General features: G+C 40.2%; 1 protein-coding gene across 2 annotated transcripts; it reads right to left on the bottom strand.

Annotated features, from left to right (window-relative positions):
* Nucleotides 1–1,049: 1,049 nt before the first annotated feature.
* On the bottom strand, nt 1,050–13,722 carry caprin1a (cell cycle associated protein 1a). 2 transcript variants are annotated; one of them, XM_080885813.1, is made up of 17 exons: nt 13,529–13,722; nt 11,831–11,965; nt 11,281–11,343; nt 9,513–9,599; nt 7,151–7,392; nt 6,907–6,989; nt 6,253–6,408; nt 6,103–6,152; nt 5,924–6,007; nt 5,659–5,820; nt 5,013–5,121; nt 3,584–3,645; nt 3,119–3,250; nt 2,654–2,813; nt 1,976–2,164; nt 1,760–1,866; nt 1,050–1,641 (listed from the first exon to the last, which is right to left on the bottom strand). In XM_080885813.1, exons 2-17 carry the CDS (start codon nt 11,963–11,965, stop codon nt 1,555–1,557), a joined length of 1,908 nt encoding a protein of 635 aa, XP_080741939.1. In that variant the 5' UTR covers nt 13,529–13,722; the 3' UTR covers nt 1,050–1,554. The 2 variants fall into 2 exon arrangements, with proteins under 2 accessions (XP_080741939.1, XP_080741940.1); XM_080885814.1 differs by lacking the exon at nt 3,119–3,250 and having other exon boundaries at nt 13,529–13,720.
* Between the last annotated feature and the right edge of the window lie 656 nt (nt 13,723–14,378).

The raw sequence follows: 14,378 nt of genomic DNA, 5'->3' as shown, positions 1-14,378 counted from the left end.
GTGTAATGATCTACAAGGTGCTGTCAGATCTGCAGCTATCACTGTGACCTGACATTTACAATCCTTTAACCTTCAACACCTTATGAAGCCAGGTCGCTGTCTTTTTTTCAAATGCTCCCTTCTTAATGGTCATTTTGCTTCCCCTCAAACTACCAGTTTACTATTTTCCTACTATAACACATTTTTTTCTTTATGTGTACAGTTAATTTACTGTACTGAACAGTAAAAGCTCTTAAATAGTGCTTTTGTTAAATAGTATAATGAACTCATGGTCCATACACATGTATTGCTACGTGATTCTGATGAAACAGTTTTGATATTGTTTATTTAAGGTTTACTTTTACCTAACCATCTAGTATTTTGCTGAAACCGTCTGTCAAAGTAAGGCAATGAAAACCTTGAATTTTGTTTCTCTGTTCATTTTGAGGTATTTATGACTTTTACATGAAAGAGAACATATTAGCATATTTGGCAAAATGCTGGTTTGGTGTTACATGCTGTGTTAGCCTGTATGCTTTTGTTTAATGTAAATTTGCTTCTTCAATTCGGGGAGAATAATGAGATATTTGGGAGTTGCTGCCGCTTCTCACTGAAGACCTAAATTTTCAGTCTGTGAGATCTCTGCTTTTTGGTTTTACCTTACACAAAATTTAAGAAAACGTCTTTATTTGCTTTGTCAGTCGTTTCCCGTGTGCCATGCATTATATTTTGCACAAAATGTAAAGCTGGTGTTTGATTTCTTGCTGCTGGATCCAAAGGTCATTTGACAAAATTGCACACCTCACTTAAAATAAAGTGGTTCAGGTTGTCAAACAGATTTCACTGCTAATGTTTGAGCGATGCCTTTCCTGTGGGACATTTACCTCCAGTGAAACCATGAACAGATGCAATGTAATAAAAAGGATGGGCTGTTTCCATAGCTGTTATTGTCATAGCTGAAGGCTGCTCTGAAGTAGACTGAATTCTACATTGGATTGTATTAAGTTAAACTACTCACATGCAAGACCACACAGAATGAAAATGTCAGAAAACAAACAGCTTCAGCAACAGAAGGTAATAGGGCACAACTTTATTGAAACAGTCTCAATCAATAACAGTGTACAAAGAGGTGACGATGCAGGCAGGGACACAGGAGTTAAAAAAACAAACAAACAAGAAAATTAAACGTTTTGATGAAAATTATAAAGGGAGTAACAAGTGGCTTACTGCACTCATGGAATCAAATAGACAGTGACGGGGTATTTTTTGCATTTATTTTGTACAAAAAATAAATTAATGAAATCTTTCAAGTTTACAGGAATATCTTTTTGTTGTTTTTCCATCACACGTACTTGCTGATAATCCTACATGTAGTTAATTTCAGCATTTTTGTGACAAAACATCAAAAAGATCTAGACAGACCGAAGCAGGCTGACTGATAAGTAGGCCAGGAGTTAAAAAAAATAAGATTACCGATGAGAAACAAAACATTGTTATAAAAGTGAGCTGGGGCAAACACATTCAAAAAAATCCTGAATGTTCAACGTGGCGTAATTCGACAGTCCCCGGGATCCTTTAGGATCGCATTGCCTGCACATTACCTCGGGACAAACCACGAGGTCCTTGGGCTGCTCCACGTTTGTAGCCTTGCTGATATCCCTCCTTAAAAGAGATAGTAAGGCTTCATAAGTGCATGTTTTGTATTTATAGTTACGCTTGGTTATAAAAAAGACTGATGTAAATTCAATGCAATGACTTAAATTAATGCATTAACTCTTACCCGCTGATAGGTATTGCTGGAATAGTCCCGAGATGTGTTGAACGGAGTTTGACCGTATCCACTGCTGGGAGCGTTTGAGAACGGTGGACGGTAGCCTTCATATCCACCTGACGACAGAAAGACATTAGTTCAACAGGTGATGCATATTTACTCCTAATCAAAATAAATCACAATATAATTATTGTAAATCTGTGAAACAACATTGGATGCTTTTACCTCTAAATCCATTCGAGGAGCCCCGATATCCATTCATAACGCCACGAGCGTTCCTGGGTCCACCTCTTGGCACAGCTCTGCTGCTGTAGAAGGACTGACCAGACTGCCCAAACCCTGCACCTACAGAGGGATCTTCATGTCCTGGCGTTGAGGACATAATCTGGTCCTGGGGCTGGAATGCATTAACAACTGGACAGAAGAGACACAAAACGACATCAAAATATACGTCACGTACTGCTGGATAAGTTCTAGTACATTTTTAATTTTAGACAAGGTATTAGTGGGTTTAGTTAATTGGAAATTCTAAATTGCACATAGGTGTGGATGCAAATGCCAGTGGTTGTCTGTCTCTTTGTGTTAGTCCTGTATCAGACTGATGACCTGTCCAGGGTCTGCCCTGCTCTCACCCTATGGTGGCTGGGATAGGCTCCCTGATAAGGATGGGCAGAAGAGGATGGAAGGATTTTTTACTTTTAAAATGCAAAATCACCTTCTGAATTCTGAGAAGGCTGCGTGATTTTTACTTATGGCATCCTCACTGACTCATATTTCAACTTTGTTGCAACAGAAAATATTTCTTTTGTGACAAAGTGAAGCTTGGGAGCCTCTTGATATCCTAATACATCTTTTACCACTGTGTTCATGCTCTAGGGTTTCCGTACAAAACAAGATGCACACCTGTCTGTAATCTTTCTTGTGGGATGTCAGGCTGGTCGACCACATTTTCTGGCTGGCTGCTAAAGCCCTGTCCATAGCCACCAGGGAACTGGCTAGGCTGCTTCAAGGGGTCTGCTTGGCCATCGGTAGTTGGAGGTACAGGTGCATTCATGTTAAATACCTGAAAAGAGAAACAAATTTTTTCCTCCCCCATTCCTGTCCATATCAATATAACAAAATAAAATAACCACAATACCCGACGATGGCCTGGGGTCAAAGATCTGCGTAGTTTGGGAAGTCTTAAATTGTTGCTCCTTGCACGAATAACTGACCAGTTTTCACTGTGACTAATAAAACATGCCAACCAATCTCTAATACTGACCTATGACTTGTGCAAGTATGAAAGCTGACGGTTTCCTACAGAATGCATCAAGTCCAAACATGCTCACTGTGACACCGTTTAAATGGACCCAATAGAAAGCGTACCGCTTGCACTGACTGGAAAGGTGCTGCGTTGACATTGATGCCTCCAGTGAGGGTGGGTTTGGAGACAGGAGGGAAGGCAGAGGACAGAGAACATGGGGCAGGAGACGGTGCAGATGACAGAGACATTGAGGCCTGGGTAAGTAAAAGAGGAGGGAATTTGGAAGGCAAGGAAACAACGAATATGGAGAAGTCAGTGCAAGAGATGAGATGATTTTCTTTTGGCTTAAAAAGTTCCCTTTTCTGTTATTATAATATTCAAATGAATCAAATATCTCCCCATCGCACGCAGTAGACAACAAAAAAAGATGTGTCGGAGAGCATCACATTCAATCCATGGAGAAGACCTTTCGAAATCTCTCTTCATAATACAAAAACAATCTGAACTCCAATTATTCATGAGCTGCACCACTTAGCCAGAAGAGCAGTCTCACCACCCATATCCTGCAGGGGCTCCTCCCTACTTACTTGTGAGGATTCCTGTGGTCCAGACACTGCAGCTGTCTGAGGAAGTCTGGACTCTGAGTGGACTGTTCAGAAAGACATAAAACAAATAAATAAGACAAACTCCTAAAAAAAGACATGCTGCTAAATTATGCACTTTCAATTATATCCACATCAGAAAGCAGCGACCAAACAACTTAATAGGCATGCACTAATTACTAATTGAACCTCTGGCCTAACAGCAAAGTGATCATTTGTGCCCAGGAAACAAAGAAATCCTATTTAAAATATATATACACCGTAATTGTCGGGCTATAAGCCGCTACTTTTTGCACCAGCTTTGAACCCTGCGGCTTTTAGTCAGGTGCGGCTTTTCTATGGATTGTCCATGATTTTTGTCATATCGTAAGACGATTTGTTTTGTTTGTTCCGCTGTTGTACGGCACTACGTTGCCTGGCGGAAGGGCATGTGATCAGACACACAGTATCGGGGTTCAAGAGTGGTATGTTGGTCACATGTCCATCCGCCAGGCAACATAGTGCCGTACAAGTAGCGCGAAAAACAAACTTCAAAGTAGCGCTACGCGTTCAGCGGGAGTCGTGGATGACGAGCGGCGATAAACTTGCGAAAAGCAAGTTATGCTCAACTCCACCGGTGGAATCTGACAGCGTGGAAAAGTGTGAAAACATCCATGATCACCAACGGATTTGAAGGGCTGGACTGCTGCATGATGGAGAGGACACCGCCACGGCCCTTCTGAGGGTGTTCGACTCTGACACTGACAACGAGGATTTGTTTGGTTTTGAAAGTGACAACGAAGGAAAGAAGCTGAGAGTGGATGACGAAGCCATCCTGAGCCTGTTCGTATCCGACACTGGAGAAGAGGACTTTGGTGGTTTTAGTGCGCAGGAAGAAGATATAGATGATGGTGAATGACTGACTTTTCTTCTTGTTAAAGCCGTGTCACTGCACCTGAGCCTAAAAGGTAGTCTGAATCTATTTTTCTGGTGTGCTGTAGGTTATTGTTATGTACTACATTTGTTACTCATTTATGAAGCACAGTACATGTTTCGTACTTGTAATTACCGCTACTTGTACATACCTAAAAAGTTATGCAAATATGTACCCATAACTTGTTTTTCAAAATATTAATAAAAAGGGGTGTGTCTCCAAACAGCCATCTCTTTCCTGACAATTCCCTTTGTGCATATTCTCTTACATATGATAAGTCAACATTGAAACACCTGCGGCTTTTAGTCAGGTTCGGCTAATGTATGTACAAAACAGGATTTTCCCCTGATTTTAGCTTGTGCGGCTAATATTCAGGTGCGCTTTGTAGTCCGGGAAATACGGTATATATATTTATATTTTAAAGTCTATTGGCCAGTATGAGCAATACTAATAAATCAGTGCATCCATATTCAGTATAACCTGTGAGTAAATGTCACTCACGTAGAGCACCGCCCATCTGTTGCAGGTCAACAGCTTGCACAGGCTTCATTGGCTGCGCAGACACAATGGCTGGATCCAGCGCCTGGCCATCAAACTCCAACATGGAGTCCTACGACAACCAAACAAGAGTAAATGTAAACAGATGAGATTTGCAATCAGTCCAATAAGCAAGCGAGCACGTCTGTTTCATACCCATAATCCTTCACTCCACATTAGGAAAATACCTCAACTACAAACAACCTTGACTAAAAGGATCTTAGTACCAACTCCCATGTAAGCACATCTTCCTAAAACCTGGGATAATCATGATCTCATTTAAATTGTACTTCTTTTGAATTTTTGTCCCAAATGGGGAATGGGTTTTTTCCCCTGTTTCGATATTTTACTTTTTTTTTTTTTTTTTAAGTTCACATTCATATATCAGAAATTACAACTAGATTCGTTTTCTGAGTCACAACAAGTACGTTCTTGTCTCATGACCTCTAGCACGACTTCATAGATTGTTGTAAATTGCCTGGACATGCAGTCCTCATCTTTGGCCAACCTTTTTGCAAGTTCATCCTACTTGCCATTGCTTATTTGAGACACACACCACACACTGTGAGCCATAGGATACTACAATATACAGCATTTTGGGCCATCTAACCTGCATGAAGTTGTATGTCCCTTGCATCTGGGCCATGAGGTCTTGCACTGCCTGCTTTCTAACCACAGGATCAGTATCAGGAGTGGGAGAAACTTGGTTCCCAGTAATGGTTTGTTCTGGAGCCAGCTGAACAGGGGGCTGATGCTGGAGTGAATTCACCATCTATTCAGCACAGACACATGACAGGCACATTAGAATCAAACTCACGGCATTGGAAAGTAGGTTTCAAGGCACCGAGGACTGATGATTCAGTAATAGAGCATACCTGGGCCTCCACACTCCACTCCTCGACTTGGTCTTTGTCTGTACTGCTGTATGTAGTTTCTGGAATGAACTGTCTGTTTACAAACTGCAACAGAAGACAGTACACTAAAATGTGATATAACAATTTAAGGAAAGAGTTGATCTGTGTGGGTTCTTGTGCAGCATAAATACAAATCTCACCTCTATAGTTTCCACTTTAACGGGCTCTGTATTTTTTTCACTAGCGAATCCTATATTAAATGAAAAATATACATGAGGATGGCTTTCTTTCTGGGTCTCTCACACACACACACACACACACACACACACCATTTGCTAATTGTTAGCTACCAGGTTCCGATGGCTGCTCCACAGCTTTAGACTCAGCCACCACGGTCTGTTCCTCTTGCTCTTCTTCCTCCTCGCATGTCCCATTTTGATGAGTTTGCGCTCTGTCAAAGTAACCACTCTGCAGCACTTTGTCCAGGGTTTCCTTCAGTGACTTGTCTGGAATAAGAGAACACCGAAGCTGTTCAGACTTTCCTATTATCACAAACCACAATGGACGATTAAGGTCTGCCTCCGTTTTCTTACACAGTCAGTACAATCTGCAAGAGAAGTCCTGCAACAGCTGGTATGAGCCAATCTCAGAATTAACCGAGTGAATCAAATGTTGTGTGAAGGGATGAAACAACAGATACAATAAACTGGGGCCGATCAGATGTCTTGAACAATCTAACTACTAACAATGAGTGCAAGTGAGTTTCCGCCTGTGTGGATAGGTGCACACACCAAACATTTTCTTTAAGATATTTTTTTTCTTACTGCACTTAAGATGAAGGCATGAAATAAATATCAACTAGCCACATGTTAAGCCTCTCCATTTTAAGGCATTTTCCACAAGTGCTTTAAATATAGTTTAAAAATAGTTTCTTTAAAAAAAAAAAGAAAAAAAAAAGGTATGTGTATGGGTGATGAACGATATTAAGACATGAAAATACTTACACGTGGTCCCTGCTACAGCCTTGTCTCGACCCTCAAGCAGTTCCCACAGGTGTAGTGATGCTTCTTCATATTGGCGAGTCAACCTGCAAATCACAAAATAAATGCAATTAATTGCACAGAGTAGTAGTAGTAGTATATAGTTTTTGTAGAGCAGGATTAAAAAACAAAACCAAAAACATATTTAAGCACTGATAACTCTAAATGTAACTTCTGTACCAGTGACAGCACACAGGTACGCGCGTACCTTACATCGTAGTTCCTCTCAGGTCCTACCAATTTGTAAAACTCATCGAGGGATGAGAGTTCAGCATCAGTGAGCAAAGGCGCACCAGAGGCATCGGGGTGTTTAAGGTCCTGCCTGACACCGTCTTCTCCCAGCTGGTCGAGTAAATACTGAAGCTCCAAAACACTCTTCAATCGTCTTTGTTCAGTCTCTTCTCGCTGCAGCTGTTCCCGTCTTGCAGATTTCTTGACTGCCTTTTGAATCTGAACACATCCAGGCACAATTTCATGCATTTAGCTTCACAAGATAACACACACCCATTACGTTCACTCTGTACATCACTGCACTTTGAAAAAAAAAAAAAAAAATCAAAAAGGTCAATGAGCATGGTCAAAACAATTATTCGCTTCCCTGTTCACTCCATCTGGCACTTTAAGCTTTTGTGAGCCATTTGGGAGTATTTCATAAATTACACCAGGTGTTGCCAACTGATTGTTTTATGGCAATAAAGAATGTACGTTACAAAAAATTACTAGGGCAGAGAATGAATAAGGATTTGCAGATGCCACTAAAGAGCACAACAAGTGTCTAAAAGCTTTGCAATTAGGTATTTTAATTATACAGTGGGATGCAAAAGTTTGGGCAACCCTGTTAACAGTCATTATTTTCCTGTATAAATCGTTGGTTGTTACAATAAAAAATAAAAATAAAAATAAAAATGTCAGTTAAATATACCATATAGGAGACACACAGTGATATTTGAGCAGTGAAATGAAGTTTATTGGATTTACAGAAAGTAAATGGCCTGTATTTGTATAGCGCTTTACTTTGTCCCCAAGGACCCCAAAGCGCTTTACACATTCAGTCATCCACACAGTCACACACTGGTGATGGCAAGCTACATTGTAGCCACAGCCACCCTGGGGCGAGGCTGCCGGACACTGGCGCCACCGGGCCCTCTGACCACCACCAGTAAGCAACAGGTGAAGTGTCTTGCCCAAGGACACAACGGCCGAGACTGTCGGAGCCGGGGCTCGAACGGCAACCTTCCGATTATAAGACGAACTGCCAACTCTTGAGCCACGATCGCAAGTGTGCAATAATTGTTTAAACAAAATCAGGCAGGTGCATAACTTTGGACACTGTTGTCATTTTATTGATTCCAAAACCTTTAGAACTAATTATTGGAACTCAAACTGGCTTGATAAGCTCAGTGAAACCTGACCCCACATACACAGGTGAATCCAATAATGAGAAAGAGTATTTAAGGGGGTCAACTGTAAGTTTCCCTCCTCTTTTAATTTTCTCTGAAGAGTAGCAGCTTGGGGATCTCAAAACAACTCTCAAATGACCTGAAGACAAAGATTGTTCACCACCATGGTTCAGGGGAAGGATACAGAAAGCCTTCTCAGAGATGTAAGCTGTCTGTTTCCACAGTTAGGAACATATTGAGAAAATGGACGACCACAGGCTCAGTTCAAGTTAAGGCTCAAAGTGGCAGACCAAGAAAAATCTCGGATAGACAAATGCGACGAATGGTGAGAACAGTCATAGTCAACCCACAGACCAGCACCAAAGACCTACAACATCATCTTGCAGCAGATGGAGTCACTGTTCATCATTCTACCATTCGGCGCACTTTACACAAGGAGATGCTGTATGCGAGAGTGATGCAGAGGAAGCCTTTTCTTCACCCACAGCACAAACAGAGCTGCTTGAGGTTTGCTAAAGCACATTTGGACAAGCCAGCTTCATTTTGGAATAAGGTGCTGTGGACTGATGAAACTAAAATGTAGTTATTTGGGCATAACAAGAGGCGTTATGCATGGAGGAAAAAGAACACAGCATTCCAAGGAAAACACCTGCTAGCTACAGTAAAATATGACTCGCCATGAGCTGTCCATGCTTGGAAGCCATCAAACCTGAATGAACTAGAGATGTTTTGTAAAGAGGAATGGTCTAAAATACCTCCAACCACAATCCAGACTCTTATTGGAACCCACTGGAAGCGTTTAGAGGCTGTAATTTCTGCAAAAGGCGGCTCTACTAAATATTGATTTCATTTCTTTTTTTGTGGTGCCCAAATTTATGCACCTGCCTGATTTTGTTTAAACAATTATTGCGCAATTTCTGTATATCCAATAAACTTCATTTCTCTTCTCAAATATCACTGTGTGTGTCTCCTATATGATATATTTAACTGACATTCTTTAATGTAACAACCAACGATTTATACAGGAAAATAATGACTATTAACAAGGTTGCCCAAACCTTTGCATCCCACTGGATCTATAAAAAAAATAATTGATGCATACTGATTTTTAGTATGCGTGTTTAAGACTTCATCAGCAAGTTAAAAGCACACCTATAGCTCAGGACTCACCTCCTGACCCAATGCGAGAAAGCTCTTTTGCAATTCTCGAGCAAACTCTAAGTTGTTGTTGATCTCTTGATACTTCGCCAAGGCCTCCTTCATGCACAACACGGAAAGAAAATCAGATGTTTTTAACAGGAAATGATTTAAAGCAGGAGGTAGTAACAACTAAACATGCAATACTTTCATAACACTTGAATGTGAAACATAACTTCATATAAGTTTGTTACATACACAAAGCTGTTTGCAAATAAGCTGGGACACAGTAAAAGCTAAATAAAAATAGAGTGACTTGAAAATAATTTAAAGCCCATGTTTAAATAGTGCACAGAAAACATTTCAAATGTTGAATCATTTGAAATGCAAATGTTTAACGTTAAAAATATCATTGCTTTTAATTGTGCAATATTTAGTGCTACCAAGCATAACTCTGACCTTCAGTGTTCTCTGGGATATAAAAAACAATCAATGTCTAAAGTCACCAGTCAAAAAAGAAAATACTTCAGAAGTTTGGCAACTGGGTTTGCAGATCTTTTTTCCCCCTCTAAGTTAAACTTAAAGACTTTTATAATGGCTCTTTCATTCCACCAGAGCACTTGAACAAATACTGTGATAATGGGCATTATTAAGAGAGTGAGTGAAGAAAAGCAAGACTGTTGAGATATATATTAGGGGTGCAACGATACACAAAATTCACGGTTCGGTTCGATACTTTGGTGTCACGGTTCGATATTTTCTCGATACAAAAAAATGTTCATGCCTTTTTAATTTGTCATTTATTAAAATTATGAATATATATTTTAACTCAAAAGTAGTTTTTAAATTTAATGTTGCTGAAACAAAACAAAACAAAAAAAAAAACAAACCCTCTGGTCAAGGAATCACTCATCTTTGGAAAAGAGTTTATTACAGAGAAATGGCTCTTTCCAAAATAAAAGCTACACTATACGCTTCTTCTGGGCTATATTCTCAGCAGCATATTAAACATATCAGGTCCCCATAAGGAGAATCATGTGCTAACGGCTGTCTAAATGACTCGGGTAAAGTTTGTAGCATGCGTGCTTGTTGTTTTTGTCTGCTTCCACTTGTCTTTGCACTACGATGATGTCGGCGTAAATGTGCAGTCATATTCGTTGTGTTCCCACTAGTGCTGTCAGCGTTAAAATGACATTAATGCCATAACGCGGCAAATCTCCCTTAACGAGTTACCGCGGATCGCCCCGTGCGTGGGGCTGGATGGCGTCAACACAATAACGAGCTAACTGCGCTAACGCACTAGTTCCCACCACTGTAATTGAGCATTGCGTGGCACATCCGACATACTGTTTTACTTTTGTCCATCAGGGTCATGCTTCCACATGAAAACCAAAATAGTTCCAAACGCCAGATCTGAATGAGGGTGGGGGAGGTTCAATTTCAGGTAGAGTTGAGGCAGTTGCCATGTTGCAACGAGCTTAGCTTCTGTCTTGCTAGCTTGCGCTGCGCTCAGTGGATCTGCGCTCGACAGTGCAGCCTAGGCGGAGTAGTTGAACGCAGATCCACTGAGCACTCAACACAGACAGCATCGTCACAAGAAAGGTTTTGTATTGTTCGATACATATCCATACCAAACCGAAAGCACTGTATCAACGATTCAACACCGATACATGTATTGTTGCACCCCTAATATAAATACAGCGTTAGAGTGACTGGAAATCCTTGCATTTGACAGAATTTACATTTGATCCTGCGACAAAACAAAGCTGTGTCCAAATGAGAAGCAGTTTTGTTTTCTTACCAGCTGATCCTGATTTAGTCTCTCGCCCTTATTCTTCCTTGCCTGGTAGTCATCCAGTTTGGACTGCAAGAAGGTTTTTGAAAAGCAAGAAATTTGACATTAAAGTTGAATTCAAATAAAAAGAGCAAACGTATTAAAAAATGTCATCATTAGGTTTATTACCACTGTGGATTTATATTTTAAGGCAGTTTGATGACACTTCTCACACAATCTTAACAAATTATGAGCAAGACAGAGGAAAATCTGGATATCATAATTAGTGCTACAGTCTATTAAGTGGATTCATTGGGGAAGGGGAAACCTGTTATAAAGCCAGTTGAAATTTAAAGTACCTACTCCAACATTTTTCTGATTTTCAAAACACATCCCAACACCTGCATTCTCCCAAATCAGTATGTTTGATAATTATATATTACTGTATGTCATTATATATTGACAAAAGCATACATTTTCCAGCATCCACAACAACAGACAAAACAGATAAAAGCTTTACACCCTATTTGAGGTTAATCCAAAGCGAAGTTTACTCTAAGATGATAACTATAGATACCTTTTTCTTTTCCATATTGCGGACCTTCTTGTCAATCACACCAATAATCTGCTTCATGGCCTCAGAATGACTTCCATTTCCCAGGTCTGGAATGGCAGACTGGACAGCACTGTTGCCAGCTGTTGCTGAAGGCATCTTTGGGAGGGAAACATGTAAATATTACAATTAAAATTTGGACCTGAATAAAACAAACAAGTAATCCTAACTTAAGATGTTAGCAGAAGAAGACAAACTATTTCAAAGCCTAAGAACTAGATCGTACACTTATGTCTTCAACCAGGTTACAAAATGCTGTTAAGGTCATGCTCTGCAGTCTCAGACTTTCAACCTGCAGTTACTGTATCTGACACCCATCAGAAACAAGGTTTCCTAGAACAGAGCTCACAACTGGATATTTATTACGCATGCACATACAGACTTGTATAAACAACTTATATTATACTTTGATTATAAATTTTTGTTTTATGATATTTGTTGCATAGATCCACGACAATTCTAAAAGATTTTTAAAGGGTTATGTATCTTGAGATGCTTGTGCACATTTCAACATAACTGTCTGCACTGTGATACTGTAGGGATGTTCTGTATTTTGAGGATTACACAAATGATTACAGACACATTGCCCTTTTCCATTTTTGTCCAAGTCTAGCAATAAACAGTAATTAAGCTGAGCACCACCCGATTCAACTGATACCTGTGGACGAAATGGACCCACAGTTGTTGCTTAAATGTACCTTTCATTGTCAACTGTGTATTAAATAAAAGCCTAAAAACGATCTCTCTCTCTAGATAGAGAGATAGAAGTGGTACCGTATGAATTGTTATTTGTACTGTATTGCCCGGTAATCTCTAATATAAACTGAGCTCATGCTGAGTTCAGCTGGTAAGATATCCACTTTATGTAACGCCAGCAGTTTCACGTTTTGAACTTTGAGGACCCTGCTTCAGCGACCCTCCAAGCTCCACATTAGGACACCAAACCCTGACTCAAGCCCAAATACCCGGGCCGGTGAAAGTGATACTTACCGATGTGATCCCTTATTAAGGTTTGAGGGCTAATTAAATCGATACGTCGAGATACAACCTCCTCTTGGACGATAAGTTGTTGGCTGGTAACAGCAATTATTGGGGTGAGCTTTGAAAAAAAATCAGAACACCACATCCAATATAACAGAGGAAGTTAAAACAACATAAAAATGTCGGGCCTCCTATTCAAAGTTAAAGTCTTTTAGCGTCTGTGGAGAAAGAGGCTAGCCTTACTGACAGATGCTAACAACACAAAAATCCGCATCATAACGTAAGCCTCGAAACTCTTATCTGCGGCTTAGTTGCCAAAATAAACTTTCACTGGTGAGAGCTCGACGTTAGCTAGCCATGCCAAATCAGTTTAATAAGCATAGTGCGCTCGTACTAATCTCCGCGTCCCATTGTTAGCCGAGCGTGTTCGGTAACGATGTGCTGCTAAAGCCCCGAGTTCAACGGTTGTCACTCAAAACCAAAGGTTAAATCCATATGAAACAGCCATTACAGACCCCCAGGACAAGCCATCGTTTCGGGACGTTTAACGTTAACTGCGAAAAACAAAGAGCACCTCGGGACGCCGAGACAACTCGTTTTCGCGCAGCCGTCTCGAATCCAGATGATAAAGACGGTTTATTAAAAAGACCTAAAATGACAGTGACCTCGTGAAAGCCATACCTTTAAGACTCTTTGTCTTCAAAGAGATCTCGTTGGTCTCGTTTTACTTTAGCTGTGTGGCGTTAACTGCGGTTCGATATCTTTCACTTCAAGCGGTGTTTTTCTAGAAGGATGCTCCGACTTACACCGGCCAATGGCTGCTTAGCTGCTGCAGAGCTAACGGTAGCAGCTAAAAGGACCCCACTGCTAACCTCGACGCTGCCTTCTTCTTCTTGGTTTTTATTGGTGGTTGAGAAACAACGAATTGGTGCATTACCGCCTCCAACTGATAAGGAGTAGGTACCGGAATGTCACTAAGTATTAGATCCTATCATACAAATTCATTTGTCTAAGATCATTAAATATTGCCTCATAACTTTTACTTGTCGTGGTATTTCTAAATAAATCAATTCAATCCTGTTTCAGTTTGATTATGTTTAGGTTTTGAATCAGTTGTCTTCTTTCTTTCTCATACTTCTGACAGTGTAATATAACATGCTCTAATGTCTCATCACAGTACTCTCATTTAATTGGCAATGTTTCCCTTAAAATGTATAGTGTGCATTTTAGCCCAGTGTGTCCAAATCTGAGACATGAAATGACTGTTTCCTCTCTCCTCCTGCTTCCTGACAAATATATTTCTGTACCACATGTGAGTTTAACATTTTCTTGCATTTGTCTTTAATTTTCTAAATATGTATGGCCCATGTAACCCTCTCAAATCAAACCCCAAGAAATTTGAATTATTTCCTCTTTCTAGTTCTTGATTCTATAACTTTCGTTTAATGTCCTTACCAATTCTTTTTCATGTAAAAACAAAACAAAACATTGTCTTGGTCTTATCCACTGAAAATTTTAATCCCCACTTATG

The sequence above is a fragment of the Rhamphochromis sp. 'chilingali' genome (genome assembly GCF_963969265.1).
Source record: "Rhamphochromis sp. 'chilingali' genome assembly, chromosome: 6".
NCBI classification, from domain to species: domain Eukaryota; kingdom Metazoa; phylum Chordata; class Actinopteri; order Cichliformes; family Cichlidae; genus Rhamphochromis; species Rhamphochromis sp. 'chilingali'.
Note: the sequence above shows the minus strand (reverse complement) of the source record. Positions and strands in the feature narration are given on the sequence as shown.